General features: G+C 41.0%; 1 protein-coding gene across 2 annotated transcripts in view; it reads left to right on the forward strand.

Moving 5' to 3' along the window:
- Positions 1-15,639, forward strand: part of Sec24b (SEC24 homolog B, COPII coat complex component) — a 66,492-nt gene that overhangs the window by 34,611 nt on the left and 16,242 nt on the right. For both annotated transcript variants that reach the window (XM_041647316.1, XM_041647383.1), the window contains 5 exons: positions 7,342-7,422; positions 8,222-8,454; positions 11,269-11,453; positions 13,196-13,298; positions 15,222-15,348. In XM_041647316.1, the coding sequence (XP_041503250.1) occupies positions 7,342-7,422; positions 8,222-8,454; positions 11,269-11,453; positions 13,196-13,298; positions 15,222-15,348 (729 nt within the window). The remainder of the gene's footprint in view (positions 1-7,341; positions 7,423-8,221; positions 8,455-11,268; positions 11,454-13,195; positions 13,299-15,221; positions 15,349-15,639) is intronic.

A 15,639-nucleotide genomic window follows, 5' to 3' on the forward strand; every position in this document is an offset into this window, starting at 1 on the left:
GGATTTGCTGCAATTTGTCTAACCAAAAGTGGCTGGTCTGTGTATATGTTTTAAAATATTCAAATCTTTACACATGATTTGAAGGGGATAAAAATAAGAGATTTTAGTTAGGAAGAAATTAGCCTTAATATATAAAACATCATTTATTTTTCAGAAATGTTTTATTTTTTTATTTTAACATGATTTCAGATTTTTAAAGTTTAAAAGATATTCCCATATATGTTTTGCCCAAATTAACCACCTTTATAATTCTTCATGTATTTTTCCCTTTATTGTCTGAAAGTAAATCACAGACATGAACTTTACTATCAAATACTGAAGTGTATTTTGCCTGGTCACCAAGGTAGTACGGTTACAAAAATTGAACATTGGTGCTGTAATGGCTAGTGTATAGTTCATGGTCAGTTCTTAGTAACTGTCCACAATTTCACTTTTTAGAACTGTTTTCCTGGCCCAGGGTCCAATCCATAATAGTTCATTGAACTTAGTTGATATGTCTTCAATAGCTGTTGATGCAAAACACTTGGTTCATAGGGAATAAGAGAATTTTTTCAACACCCAGTTTGAGTTATTGGCTTAAGAACACAGACTTGGGTTTCCCTAAACACCATGTTCCAATTTGGTAATGGTTTCATGGAGTTTTGATAGTCAAGTCATGAATCAAGGTGTTTCTCAAATATATTGATGGAAACAGCAGATAGATGGGACACAGAGCACAGTGGGGAGCCTCTGCTGTGGGGCTCAGATGCAGTCTGATTGACGTTCTTGTTGCACTGGTGGAGGCTGAGTCTCTACATGCCAGAAGGATTTGCTCGATAAGTCACTGGGCTGTCAGCTCACACTCAGAGGTGGGAAGTAAACAAATGCCCAGGAGGGAGCTACAGCCAGCTCAAAATCAGTTCTGCTTTTAGTCTAGCATTCCTGCTTTCTAAAACCTGTCAGTCTCGTAGCTTGTTTAACACAGCTGTGGCTTGTGTCTGGGACTTCCATTCACACAGACCCATTATTTTATGAAGTGTTCTGATGACCCTGTTGTGACTTACTGAGGCAGAGTATCTCGTAGCCCAGGTTGGTCTCACATTCTCTGTAGAGTCGAGGCTGGCCTTGAGCTGCTGGAATGGCATGTTCATAGCCACACTTGGTTTAGAGCATGCAGCTCGGACAGATTTCTACAGCAGTGTTGTATTGGCAGTGCCCCTCGTGATGTCTGTTAATACGGAGCATCTGCCACACGGACTCTGTGAAGTCACTCTTTTCCTTGTTGAAGTTAGTAAGTGTTTTAGAGAGATTTTTTTGAGATGGGCAAATATACTGATTTTTGGTGTTTGGTTCTGTGCGTGCACACATGCTGATGCGTGGGTCTGTATCCAGGCAGAGGTCAGAAGGTGCTTTGGATTTCTTGGAGCTGGAAATGCAGGCATGCACTGGCTTGCTGTGTCGGTGCTGAGATCTGAGCTCGGACCCTCATTGTTCAGCAAGTACTCTAGCGGTTGAGCCATCGCTCCAGTCCTGAATACCGTGTTCTTTATTCAGCTGTTACCCATTGCTTTAGTGTTCATTAATATTTTCAAACTCTCGGGGTTCTATAGTGATGAGTTGGACTTATTTTTATGACGACCCCTTGATGGCATCTTGTTCCGGATTGGCTGGTGGCAGAGCCCTCAGATGAGCTCTGATGTCTGTCCTCCTCCCTTTAGGTCTTACACTGTTTGGACATGGGAGGTAGAAAGAGAATGAGAAGAACATTCCTTGATTCTCACTGGTGCACCTTTCATGTGTCTGTGACTAGGTGAACCCTTCTTGCCCTGGGTGGGTGCTAGTATAAAACCTGTGGTTACTAATAAAGAATGGCCAGAGGCGTGGGATAGCCACTTTTCTCACCCAGTAGCTGGTGGACATGGGGTCTGCCTTTTACTTTTCTGCAAGTTTTGTGTAAGATGTGTGGAAGCAAAGCCTCCATTTATACAGTTAACTTAAAATTGAACAATGCTAGGAAGTATCTTGGTCTTTGTTGACCCCCCAGGATAACTTAGGCTTTTCTTCAGGCTTCAGTGTTGTTACATTTTTTTCAGCTTCAGAGATTCTGTGCTGTTTTATTTCTTGTGGGGCCAGGCTCTCCCCGTGTAGTGCAGGCGAATGTTCATTTGGCCTCCTTCTCTTTCCTCTGCTTCCTCGGATTGTAACTCCTTTTTTTCTTCCTCCTTTGGTTTGCAAAGCTTCTTCAAAAGCTGGGACAAAACCAGTATAGACTGAGGGGAAGTTCTTCTCATGAACGCCATTCATAGGCATTTCCCCAACCTGGCCTCATTCTTACGTTTCTGGTGTAACGAGACTGAGGAACCTAGAGCTACCTAAGGTTTATAGGGGGTAGAAAATCCCCTGTTCATTTATCTAACATTAGCTTTCACATTGAAATGGCCAAGATAGAACTTCCCTAATCTGAAGTGTGAAGTGCTGCAAAAGCGACTCAGGAGGATGACTCTGCTTTCCTCGTGATAGCTCATAGGTAATCCTGGATGCACGAGAAATATTTAAGATTACGTTTTGACCCCATGTTTAAGGTACACATGAAATATAAATGATTCTATGTTTAGATTTGCTTTCAAAGACACCTCATCTTTTATATATAAATATTTAAAATATAAATATATGAAAATATAGAAAATATTTTTTAAACTGAAACCTTTCTGGTCCCATGTATTTTAGATAAGAAATGTCAGGTCTGTTCTTTGTTCTCCTCCCCAAATGCTTAGGGTAGAGCGACAGCACTTATAACCACAGGACAACTGGAAAAGGCAGTGGTTTGCGATTTTAAGCATTGCCTTACCTGAAAAGGAAATGCTTTTCTACTGGCATAGGGGAAGGATTGCTCAGCCGAGAGTGTCCTGGCCTTGAACACAAGGGGAAAGGAGGTGTATTGACTGGTGGGCAATTTGTATAACTACATTGTGAGGCCAGAGGGAGGATAGGATGGTACAGAAGTCTTGAGAAGTGAAGGTACGAGCCAAGTATAAGCCATAGTTTGAAGGGTTACAGTGTGAAGGTTATTCAGATGGTTTTCCTCTAGGGTTGTAGGGAATTCATGGAGATGTGGAGTTGTCTTTAAGTGTGTTGAGAATGTCAACATACAGGTTTCATATGTGTTTGCATGTGTGCATGTTCAGTACAGTGCTGACTGGTGGTGGCAGAGATGGACTGAATGCACTAGAGTGGGTTAACTGATCCTTCTGTTCATCTGCGCTGACTGCTCCTGACTCTCGGTGGTCACAACTGGCACTGCTTCAGTCCCGTGACAGGACTTGGACTTCTGAAAGTAAATGAGCAGACTTAAAATCACTAAATAAATTAGAACAACTGTTTCTATAAAAGTAATAATTGAGCCGGGCTGTGGTGGTGCAGTGGGTCTCTAACCCCATAGGGGTCACATCAGATATACTGCATGTCATATATTTACATTATGGTTCATAGCAGTAGCAGAATTACAGTTAGGAAGTAACAACAAAAATAATTTTATGGTTGTGGTCACCACAGCATGAGAAACTGTATTAAAGGGTATTTATTATTATTATGATGATGATGATGATGATGATGTAATATGAAAAGTGCATTTGGGAGGTTGAGAACCACAGGTGTAGACCCGCTAGCTTAGATTCACCCTCTGTATCCTCAGTGCTGGGAGGCCTGCAACACCATGTCCAGCAAGGATTATTATTTCTTAGTAGTTACAGTTAAACCATTTTTGGTCATAGAATATACCATAGATTGTTGTTGGTGTTTGTTTTGAGGCAGGGTCTGAGTATAAGCCTTGGCTGGCCTGGAACTCACTACATAGACCAGGTTGGCCTTGAACTCATAGAGATCTGCCTGCCTACTTTTACCTTAACCAAAGTATTTTATAGCAGTTTTATTGGCATATAACTCATACCATAAAATTAAATTACTTAAATTTACTGTTCAGCAAGTTTTACTATTTTCTTACTTTGTTACCCATCACTGTTCCAGAACATTCTTATCACTCCAGAATAGAAACTAGCAGTCACTTCTCATTCTGCCTTTCTCAGAAACACATAGCTCAGGCAACTGTTGTGTTTTGTGGCTGACTTCTTTTCTGAGCATAGGGTGTCAGGTCACCCACGGTGTCACCCACAGTGACCCAAGTTCTGAGTTGGTGGACATTTGGGTTTTTCCATCTTTTGGCTGTAACTAGCCTTGCTTCTATGAACATTTGCCAGCAAGTTTTTTTTTTGAAAGTTTATTTTCATTTATCTTGACATTTCTTGGCCATATAGTAACTATATTTTTAGAAATTGCCATATTTTTTTAAAGTGGCTACACTGTTGTACAATTCCATGAAGTTTCCAATTTTTCTGTATCCTTACCAAAAAAAAAATGCTCTTATGAGTCTTCTTGGTATTTAATAACTGCCTCAGTGGTGTGAAGGTGGAACCACAGTGTGCTATGTCTTGATTCCCATTGCATTCATAGCTGGTGATGTGAGCATCGCCTCATGTGCTCTCTGCCTTTTATGTCCGACACCAGAGAGTGCTGTGTCCTCAGGAGTGTGGTGTGGTGAACACTTAGAAGTGGTGCACGGGCTTTCCCCTGCTGGCCAGCTCTGTGGCTGAGCTAAACAGGACTGAAGAGTTTTTGTTACCCCAGAGAACCCTGTACTCATTAACTGTGGCTCCCCCTTTTACTCTCCCCTCAGCCCACAGTGACTAGTCTACCCCAACTCTGTAAATTTGCCCATTCTAGGGGTTCACTAAAATAGGAGGACTGTATAATGTATGCGCTCTTTTTGGTCTGGCCTTTGTCCTTCAGCATGTTTTTCAGATTTGTTCACATTTTGGCAGTTGTGAGCACCTAATTCTCTTGACTGAACTGTAGTCGATTATGCTAGATACAGCACATTTGGTTTCACCATCATCTGTTGGTAATTATTTGAGTTGCTGTGTTTTTGTTTGTTTGTTTGTTTGTTTGTTGCTTGTTTTGAGATAGGGTCTTGTTATGTAGCCTAGGCTGCTTTCACACTTGATGATCCTTCTGCCTCAAGTTTCTGAGTGCGAGAATTACAGGCATGTATTACCACACCTGCCTTTAGCATATATATTTTTTTAGTGCCAGTACTATAATACTTTTATGTTTTGGTGACAGGATCTCACTAGGGATCCCAGGCTTAAGCTCAGTGTTGAGCTCCTAAGTCCAGAATTGTAGTTTTGTGCCACGTGCCCGCCCAATACTGAGAGACTTTTGACCCCGTACATCAGTCAGCATTTTGCTTGAGTTCTATATGTGGACAAACAGGAAGAACTATTCCTTTCCATTCCTCATTAAGAGACATGGCATGTGTATACCTAGCTTTCTATTTAATCACCTTAAGATGGGTGCTGTTAGCAAATACAGCTATTCTTCCAACAAGTCAGGCTTGGCGGCAAGTAGGCCTTTACCTACTGAGCCATCTAGCTAGCCATGTGCTTGCTGGAGGTGCTAACTGACCCAACATTATCTAGCAAGTAAACGACATACTCTGCACTTGCAGTTTTCTGTTTTGAAATCATATTCTTTGCTGTGAATAAACCACCCTATACAGATAACTGCTGATTATATGCTTAGTTTGTATATTTTGTATTGTTAATTCTTAAGATTATCTGAAGGGATTCAGTGGAGGATAGCTAGCACGCCTGTTCTTTTTACATCACAGTTAAAAATTAACTAAGACGTAGTTCAAACTCTGTCACCCTGGGTGTCCAACAACAGAAGAGGAGATAAATAAAAAGTGATTTTTATATACAATGGAGGCTTTTGTTTTCAGCCATAAAGAGTGTTTGTTTGTAGGGAAAAATGAGTGTAACTGAGATAATCATATCAAGTGATTATTCTAGGATGTAAACAGTCCTAGAAAGACCAAATTTGTTTGTTTCCTCTCATCTCTTACTCCTCCATAGATGTATAAACTCATGCACATATAAATGGCACGAAAGTGAAAGTAAAATTGTCTGAACTAAGGGAGCTACTGGACAGGATGTGCTCAATATATGATACATATTGTATAAAAAGTTAAAATAAGAATTTTATTTTCAAAAAGGAAGAAAACAAAAAGCTAAAATCCTGGTCGTATCTGAGTTAAGAGCCTGGGATAATGTCTGTACCAGAGAGTTTTGTCACTTTGGTCTCAAGAGAGGGGCCATCTCCATTTTCTATACTATGTATCAGTGTCTACGCTCTTGTTCTTGTCTGAGATTCTCAATGATGTGTTTGTTGAGTGAATGAATGAAAGAACTGTATCTTATGTTCTATTTTCCCATGTGTCCTAGCACCACTCAGCCTTTCTTAATCTAACCGGTTTGAATGGTCACAAACAGTAAGTGCTCATTGTCTGATATCTGTGTTTACTAGCATGGCTTCCATTTATATTCCCTTATCCAGTATGGTGGGTATTGTTTGATCTGTATTCTGCACAAGGATCATGGAGGCACAAAAATACTTTGATGTTATGTGGAAGAAACCCAAGCCATAAAGTCTTCTTTTATTTTTTTATATGTGTTAGTGTTTTGCCTGCATGTATATATATGTACCAGATGTGTGCTCATAGAGGTCAGAAGAGAACATCAGATCCTCTGGAACTGGAGTTATAGCTAATTAGGAGCTGCTATGTGGGTTCTGGGAATCGAACCGAGGTCCTCTAAGAGATCTCTTAACTGCTGAACCATCTCTTGAACTCCAGGGTCTTTTATGAATATATGTAACAGCTCTACTGTGCTAAAAGTCATCTTAATTATCTTAAACTTCCTAGTACTAATAGAGTGTGTTTGATACCTTGAGATTGATGGGTGTAATATTTCAGGTGTGGTTCTGTTAAAATATCTGCTAGTCCTAAATTTATATTTGATTGTCTTTAGAATTTGTTTATTCTTAAAGCTAATGTATGTCTAACTGAATTTTATTCCACTCATCAGCTGCAGATTCTCCCCACCATTATTTGTTACTCTTTTAAAATAATTTTTATTACATTTATGTATTTGTCAGGGTGAGCATGTGCCTGCCATGGCCAGTTTGCGGAGTCCAGGGAACAACTGGGCTGAGTTGGTTTTCTCATTCTTGGGCTCAAACTTGGGTGGTCATTTGTTCAGCCTATCATGGCAAGTGCCTTTACCTGCTGAGCCATTAGATAGCGCATGTGTATGTGCGTGTGTATGTGTGTGTGTTTTCAAACATCAGTCATTTTAGTTTTTACAAGAGTTGGGAATTCTAGTTCAGCAGAGCCATCTTTATTCACGTGCCAACAGTAGCTATGAGATGCCCTGCCACTTTGAACTCAGCAGCTGTTTGCTTTTCCTTCAGGTGTTGACAGCTCCTCTACCACAAGCAGTGCTTCACCCTTGCCCAACAGCTACGATGCCCTGGAAGGAGGCAGCTACCCAGGTAACTTGTGTCGAGTTTAAGCTGCTGGCCACCAGTCACTCTAAAGGTGGCTGTAAGCAAGTATCAAAAGCAGACTGCATTTTTACCGGAAAAAGTGGGATATTTTTCAGCCTTAAAACCATCCTGTGACAACCCCTGAAGAAATCTATCGTTTTGTTTTTCTCTTTTTCTTAAAAAAAAAATAATAATAGGGAACAGTATTCTAATTTTCTCTTCTTTTAAAAACTGGTTCCTTGTTGGGTGTTGGTAGCTTACGCCTTTAAATAAAGGACATCCAGTCACTGAATTTTCTTAGGCACTTAATGATGCCAGATGTTCTGGAAGTCTAGACACCATTCACACTCTACTCACAATTTATTATGCAAATAATGCGATTTCTGGGTGGTTGTAGGAAATGTGTAGCTCCTCTCCTGGACATCTTACATTAGCAGTCAGATAAAGGGCAATTTAGAAAAGAGAGTAATTTATGTAATTTATAATCCGAATTGTCTTGCTTTGTTTTCTGCTCCTTAGCCCCAGTTCTGCTGAGAGAATTAAAAAACAAAAATATACACTACTGTGTTAAGTGTGTGTGGTATTATTAGGAGTGCTAGCTGAAGAATTTGTTGTTGAAATTATCCATAGGACAAAGCAATACATAAAGTAAGATTGACAGAATATTGATAGATATTACAGTTGGATGATTTGTCTATGTGTTTTGCATTTGTCACGTAAAACATTTTGGAAAGAAAACCGTGCCAAGGGTTATTGCTTACCATCCTGATTTGGGGTTGTGAACACTCATTTTTTTCTTTGCTAGATATGCATTCTTCTTCAGCAAGCAGCCCTGTTCCTGACCGTGGCCCAGAACCTAACCCCACCCTCACCCAGGCTCTGTCTGCAGCTCCTACTCCCAGTGCTCCTCACCCCACAAAGGTAGCAAAGCCTTTTGGCTATGGCTACCCCACTCTTCAGCCTGCTTATCAGAATGCAGCACCACCACCAGCCGCTGGTGGACATCCCAGTGGCCCGGCATACTCTGGATATCCTCAGGTGTGTTTCCAGTCATGTTTGATAAATTGATAAAAATTGTAAAATACCAATTGGAGCACATCTTTGATCATCAGAGCTTTACAAAGGTAGAGGCTAGATGGAAAAAAAAAACTGGCTATAACTTGGGTTTTCTTTATTGTATCTTTAGGTTTGTTGCAGTTTTGTACAGGTATTTTTTATAATCAGGAAATTAAATGGTAATTTTAAATTTATTTCTGTATATCTGCCATGTGTGGATAACCACAGAGGGTATTGGGCCCCTTGGCACTGGTGTTATAGGCGGTTGTGAGCTTTCCAACATGGATACTGGAAAGTGAACTTGGGTCCTTTTGAAGAGCCAATACTCTTAACTAGTGAGCTACTTCTGCAGCCCCTAATATTAACTTTTTTAAAATTTTATATCACTAAGGTGCCATTCACCTCATAAAATAAGAGAATGTAACATAATGTCTATTTTAGACTCTGTTCTTTACTTGAAGATTCTGCTATGAACAGAAGTGCTTTCTAGTTGGTGATCTCAGTAGCTGCGTTAGTTAGTTTTCTCTTTCTAGTTGGTGATCTCAGTAGCTGCGTTAGTTTGCTCCTGTTGTGATAAAATGCTGTGACCCAGAGTGACTTAGGGAAGAGTTTATTTTGGCTTATGTCCCCAGGGGGGAGTCATAGTGAGGAATACATGTCATGAGGTGGCCAGAGCAGGAAGCTGACTGATCTCATTTCCTGACGTGGGACACGGGAAACTGAAGGAACAGAGTGGGAGTGGGGTGGTGTGATACATTTTCAAAGCAGCTCTCGGGAACATACTTCTACAGTGAGTCTTCATGGCCTACAAGTTCCATAAATCCCCCAAATGATGCCACCAACTGGGAACCAATGTTTCAAATTCGTGAGTCTCCAGTGAGATTTTTCATTCAGACTAGCAGTGTGGTAGCTCAGGATCATCATCTGATGGCTTTCTTGGGTTGTCTCTCAGAACCTTTCAGTTTACCTGTCTTTAGAATGGGAAGTAGTTCTTGTTTTTATTTATTGAGAAGAAAATAGAACATAGGGCAGTGAGCAAAATGACAAAAGCATTTCCTTTTGTGCTTAGCTTAGAAAGAAAACATGGGGGCTGGAGAGATGGCTCAGTCATAAGACACTTGCCAGGCAAGGACTAGAGTTTGAATCCCAGCATCCATGTACGTGCTGAGTGGACATGGCTGTCCACTGCCCTGACATCCCCAGAGCAAGCTGGCTAGTGAGACTAGACACATCCATGAGCTCTGGATCTGACTGAAATCTTTGCCTTAGTGAATGCGGTAGAAGTTTTCACCTAGTAGGTTTTAGCATTTGGTGATGTCTGTGTACTTTCTACTCCAGATGTCTACTGTATGTAGATAAACGGTAGATCCTTTTTTTTTCTTTTGTTCTTTCCTTGCTAAAAAGCCTGTGGTTAGAGTGGTGTGTTCATCCTAGATTATAATATAAATAGTAGCAAAAGAATTAAGTGGAAAACTAATTTAAAATGTTGACTACAGGTGAAGAGTGAAGTGAGAATCCTTGAATATACTTTTTTGTAAAGTTTTCATATCAAAATAATACAATCTTTGGTCCACAGTTGAAAGAATCTATTATTTGTAACTTACAGATGGAGAGTTCAGACTATGCTTAATATATTTAAATAATGTCAAAAAATACCATCAACTTTTTATTGCAAGTGTACAATTATTAAATATAAGGCTTGTTTTGTTAGTGCTGGAGAGACAGCTCAGGAATTAAAGGCACTGGCTGTTCCTACAGAAGACCTGGGTTCAATTCCCTACACTTCCATCGTGACAAGCAACTCCCGGCCAGCTTCTGGCCTCTAACTGCACCAGGCACACAAGTGGTGCACAGACGTATATGCAAACAAGGCATTCATTCACAAAAAGAAATTTAAGTTTACAAAAGTGAAAATACAGAAAAGTCGTTTCTGTATGAATCACATACTGTTATTAAAGATTTGTCTTATCGTAATTTTTGTCCTTTGATACGTACCCCAAGAGGCAATAAGATTAGAAAAATAGTATTTTTCATGGTGGTAGAACTTATTTCTTCAACTTTAAGGATTGCTTTTTATCTCCTTGGCTGAATATTTTTTGTGGTTGTATAAATAGAGTATTTTGAGGGAAAGTCCATAAAGAACTAGCTGCTTATGCAAATGACCTTAAAACAAAAGAAGTGTACATGTCGGTATTGTTTTTGTTAATTTTTGATTTACTTAATTCAAAGATTGAGTAGTTTTAAATTATGACAATATTAATTATTTTGGCCTAAGATAAAGCTATGAAGTGCATAGTGAGTGGCTCATGCCTTTAATCTTAGTACTCAGGAGTCAGAGACAGGCAGATGACATTGAGGCCAGCCTGGTCTACATGACAACCAGATCTGTGTAGTGAGACCCTGTCTCAAAACAAAACAAAAGAAAAATGAGAAAGCTCTGAACTCCTAGTAATACTACAAGTATAAAGAGGAGCAGAACTCTGGATACATGTTCATTCTAAGGCACAGGCTCACGCTGAAACATGATAAGTAATAGAACTTGAAAATGCTTCTACATTTATCATCCCTGTCCAATGCAAACTATATTATTTCATGTTGAACAGCTTGACATTATGAATAAATTTGGTTTTGCTATAAATGCTTACTTATGCTTTAAATTGACTGTTAAGATATGACAGTGAACAGATGTAAATTCTCTTGCCATCTTGAGTTTTCTTCGCATTAAAATCTAGCATTCAGAAACTTGTCTTCATATTTGTTGTATAATTCTCCTTTTGCTTTGACTTTCTCTCTCAGCATTATCCGGGCGTGAACCAGCTGTCCTCCGGTCTAGGAGGACTAAGTCTACAGAGTTCTCCTCAGCCAGAAAGCCTGAGACCTGTGAACCTCACCCAGGAGAAGAATATCTTGCCTGCGACTCCTGTTTGGGCTCCTGTACCTAACCTGAGTGCGGAGCTCAGCAAGTTAAACTGTAGCCCAGAGTAGGTGCTCTTTCCTTTAGTGCTTTGTAGTCAGAGAACTCTGAAAACAATGCATGACTCCAGACTCCAGAAATAGGCATGTGCTGTCAGTCCTGGGATTTTCTTCATGTAGGCTTTTCTGTTTTGGTTTGGATAAAAGTAGATGTAAGCTTCCCTCAGTTTGACTGTGTGTGGGAGTGTGTGGAGTCTGTGTATGTGATCTGTGAGTGTGTGCCGAATTGTATTTGTTTTGGGGTTGTGGTGGCACGTGCCAGAGGAAGACATCAGGTGTCCTGCTCTGTCACTGTGCTGTATTCCTTTGAGACAGTCACTCACTGAGCCTAGAGCCAGGCTGGCAGTTAGCACACCCTGCAGTCCTCCTGTCTCTACTCCCCACAGTGGGCACACCTGGCCACTCCTGCTCTTTCACATGGCTACTGGAGATTTGAACTCAGTTCCTTTGCTTGCACAGCAAGCACTCTTGTTGCTGAGCCATCTACCCAGAACCCCTGACTCTTTAAGTAAGGTCATCTTTGAAAATTTCCTTCCTCAGACTTTTCTCGCAAAGGCAGTGCTAAGATGGCTTTCATGAAAGCACCAAGGAGTATAGTCGGACAGCTGCTACCTGTCTCTATGCCAAGCTGTTCTTGGGTTGATTATGGCCTTGCATTAGTGAATAGCTACGCATTTTCTAGGAGTTAAATGTAGTGTGTGCATGTGTGTGAGAGCTTGGCTGGCTGCAGTGGTGTATGTCTGTGGTCCGAACTCTTGGGATGCTGAGTTAGGATGATTTCCGCTTACAGATCTGGACTACTAAGGAACTCTTGTAGTCAGGGGAATTGTGTATATGCTTTTTGTTTGGTTATGGTTTTTGAAAGTAGCACTCTTCAAAAGTAAAAAGAATGATTAGTACTGTCTTTAGATTAGGATAGACCCAAATCTTTTAATGTGATTCTGGGTGGGTGTGGCTCTAAGCGTCAGTGTTGTCAATCAGTTAGGAATTCAGGCGGAGTAGTCTTTCTCTAAAATGCTCCCAGCTTTTGAAATGTTTTCATCGACTTCTTTGGTCAGACATTTTTGATTGGCAAGTCTGAAATACTCCAGCATCTGAAACCTCCTGAGCATCCTGTCTTTACTCGAAACATTTTAGACGCTGGAGCCTGTGGTACTAGGACCTACACAGAGGGCCCATCCTTGAGTCAGTAAACATTTCCTGGATGCCTTCCAGATATGAGTAAGGCAGTCCACAGCACAAGTTTCCTGAGCTCTGTGGTATCATAGACTTACATTCTATTCAGAAAGCTGTGATTCGGGAGAGTGAAAACGCTCTGTGATTCTGTACTGCAGTGCACCAGGCCTGCGGGAGCAGCCCTCCCTGTCCAGATGTCCAGCACAGCGGGAATGTACCCTAGAGTTCAGGTAGATGCCATCCCTCGTGTGTGCTTAGGCCCAAGGCAAAGCCGTGACTGGAACAGTCTTGTGTTAGGAGTGTGTTAGCGGGGACACAGCGTTCAGGACAGCGTGTCTGCTGTAGCTGCTGCCTTGCTCTACAGTGCTCATGTTATTTATTTAGAATGTGTTGTGCTTCTCAACTGTGGAAATGTTTGGGCTCCTTGATTTAGGGCTTTTGACTTCTGTTACATTCATGCCTACTCGAGTGGTCTTCCTCCTGCGCATAGCTGTGGTAACCTGCAGAGTGCTTCTCAGCTCTTGCAGGTGCAGATGCCCGATAGCTAACATACTGCATGTTTGTGTCTTTTCAGTTCATTTCGATGTACCTTGACAAATATCCCACAGACACAGGCTTTACTGAATAAAGCTAAGCTTCCCTTAGGATTGTTGTTACATCCCTTCAGAGACCTGACGGTAAAGTACATTTTAAATACTTAGGTTCTGGTACATGTCCAAGGTATCCAGACTTCTTTGTTTTCTGAGAATGTTTGTCGTCTTTTGTTAGAGTTGGAAATAATCATTTCTGGGCTGGTGATTGATCCCCAGGATCCACGTGGTGAAAGGATAGAGCCGACTCCCACAAGTTGTCCTCTGACCTCCACATTCAGGCTGTGGCAAGCACACCCCCACACATTGTGGCCCATACAAAATAAATAAAATGTAATACATTTCCTTTAACAACTACAGTTTCTGTAAGACTCAGTCAGCAGGTCTCGCACCTGCTCTGTGCGGGCGCTGGTGTGCAGTGGCCACAGCCTCGATCTCCTCCCAGCGGGGCAGATGTGAACCACAGCTGTGTGCTGCCTGCCTGACATGTGATCAGCCAGTTCTGTGAGGCAAGAAAGTCTGGGCCTCACTTTGCCCTTTAGTCGTAGCTGGAAGTTGCAGCCACCATAGACAATGTGTAAACTTTAAGAGTCGTTTTTAAACAGTTATCCAGATAAAGGGGGGAGTTGTCTGATTGACACTAAATAACCTTGTGACCGTGGGGAAGCCTAAGAACGTCAGATCTGCTGAACGAAAGCAGTTGTGTTATGGTACATTTGGGTTAATAGGCACCTGCTAGAGTCTTCCACGCCTTTTGACACTTTGTGTAGATAATGTTAGCAGTAGCTGACAAAATAGCCTGGTTGGCCAAGAAAATAAGATTAAAATTTTAAGGTTTAGAAAAACATTTAGACAGAGACATTTATACTTAAGCTACATTTCTCTCTGTCTCTCTCTCTCTCTCTTTCTCTCTCTCTCTCTCTAATGGGACGCTTACTTGCCTGCTAGGATGGATGGAAATATCAGTGACTAGAAAATAAAGTAATTATAATGCATAACCAGTCCTGTGAGATTATTCATTCAGTAAATACAGTGTAATTTAAACACCATTGCAACCTTTATCATTAAACCAAAACAGTTCAATTCTTCTATGCATAGTTGAGATTTTTTTTTTCTTTTTGTTTTTTGTCTTTTCAAGACAGGGTCTCACTATTTAGTTCTGGCAGCTCTGGAACTCACTATGTAAAACAAGCTGGCCTCGAACTCACAGAGCTCCACCTTACCCTGCCTTTTGTGTGTCACTGTGCCCAGCTGCTGAGAGTTTTTCTTTAAGTACAGACTCCATATAGGATATCTTCTAGAAGTATGTATGCTAAGTATTAATAGTTATGTCCGTCCTCTAGGTTCTAGAATTATGAGTAAATTTCATTTTCTCATTTTCAGTTTATTTTTCATTTTTTCCCTCACAAGTGGTGTGCAGCTATTACTACGATAAGATAGTAATGTAGTCTTTAAATACAAAAATTATGTGTTGATTTTTTTAAAATTCCAAATGAAGCATATGAAATAATAATGGCTGAATTCAGGGACATAGAATAGTGTGTGATATTTTAATGTGTTCTGTATTTTCTAAATTGACTAACTATAAAGTTCTTTTCCAAACTAAGCATAGAGGTGTGTTTTCTGTGTCACTGACTTCTGTTCTTGTCTATTGTGGGATGGCTGTCAGCTATACAGCAGCCTCCCCTGCCTGCTACCAGGGGCAGACACTCAGCAGACAGCAGGACCCTCTTCCATCCTGTGTGCTGCTCCGTTGCTGCTAGTCTTGAGGCCAGCTGACAGGTCCCAACATTGTTTTCTTGGCTAACCAGGCTATTTGGTCAGCTCCTGACTGTTTTTATACCAGTATGGCTTGCCTTTGTGGAAAGTGATAGTTGCTCAACTTGCTGAGCATGCATGTCACTAGGTTTACTAGCATACATACTGTCTTGTACATGGCACAGGCGTGTTTGTGTCCTGCTTTTCACTGTGGTCTTTGTGCTGCTACAATGTCTTTACTTTCTTTCCCAGCAATTGCCAGTGATAACATCAAACACCATTGTGAGGTGCCGATCGTGTCGGACGTATATCAACCCCTTCGTGTCCTTCATTGATCAGCGCAGGTGGAAATGCAACCTGTGCTATAGAGTTAATGACGGTGAGTGTCAACGTCACTGTATGACACCTTTCTCTGTAGTTTTTCTCCTCATTGCTTTCAAAGCAGCTTTCAAGACATGTAATGGAGAGAACCCAGGTAAGGGAGCCTTCAGTCTGATCTCTGGAGAGGTACTTGACAATAGAGAGAGACGGGGCAAAGTAAAACAAAACGAAATGAAATGTCACTTTAAAAAGCCACTCGGGGGCACATGTGTTCACATGTACCAACAGCTTGTGCGTTTGGTTCAGGAAATTGAGGCTGACTGTTATAGACACACACAGACACGTATCT

The sequence above is a fragment of the Microtus oregoni genome, unplaced genomic scaffold (assembly GCF_018167655.1).
Source record: "Microtus oregoni isolate MIOR12 unplaced genomic scaffold, Mior012 000000F_ref0000247, whole genome shotgun sequence".
Taxonomy (NCBI): Eukaryota; Metazoa; Chordata; class Mammalia; order Rodentia; family Cricetidae; genus Microtus; species Microtus oregoni.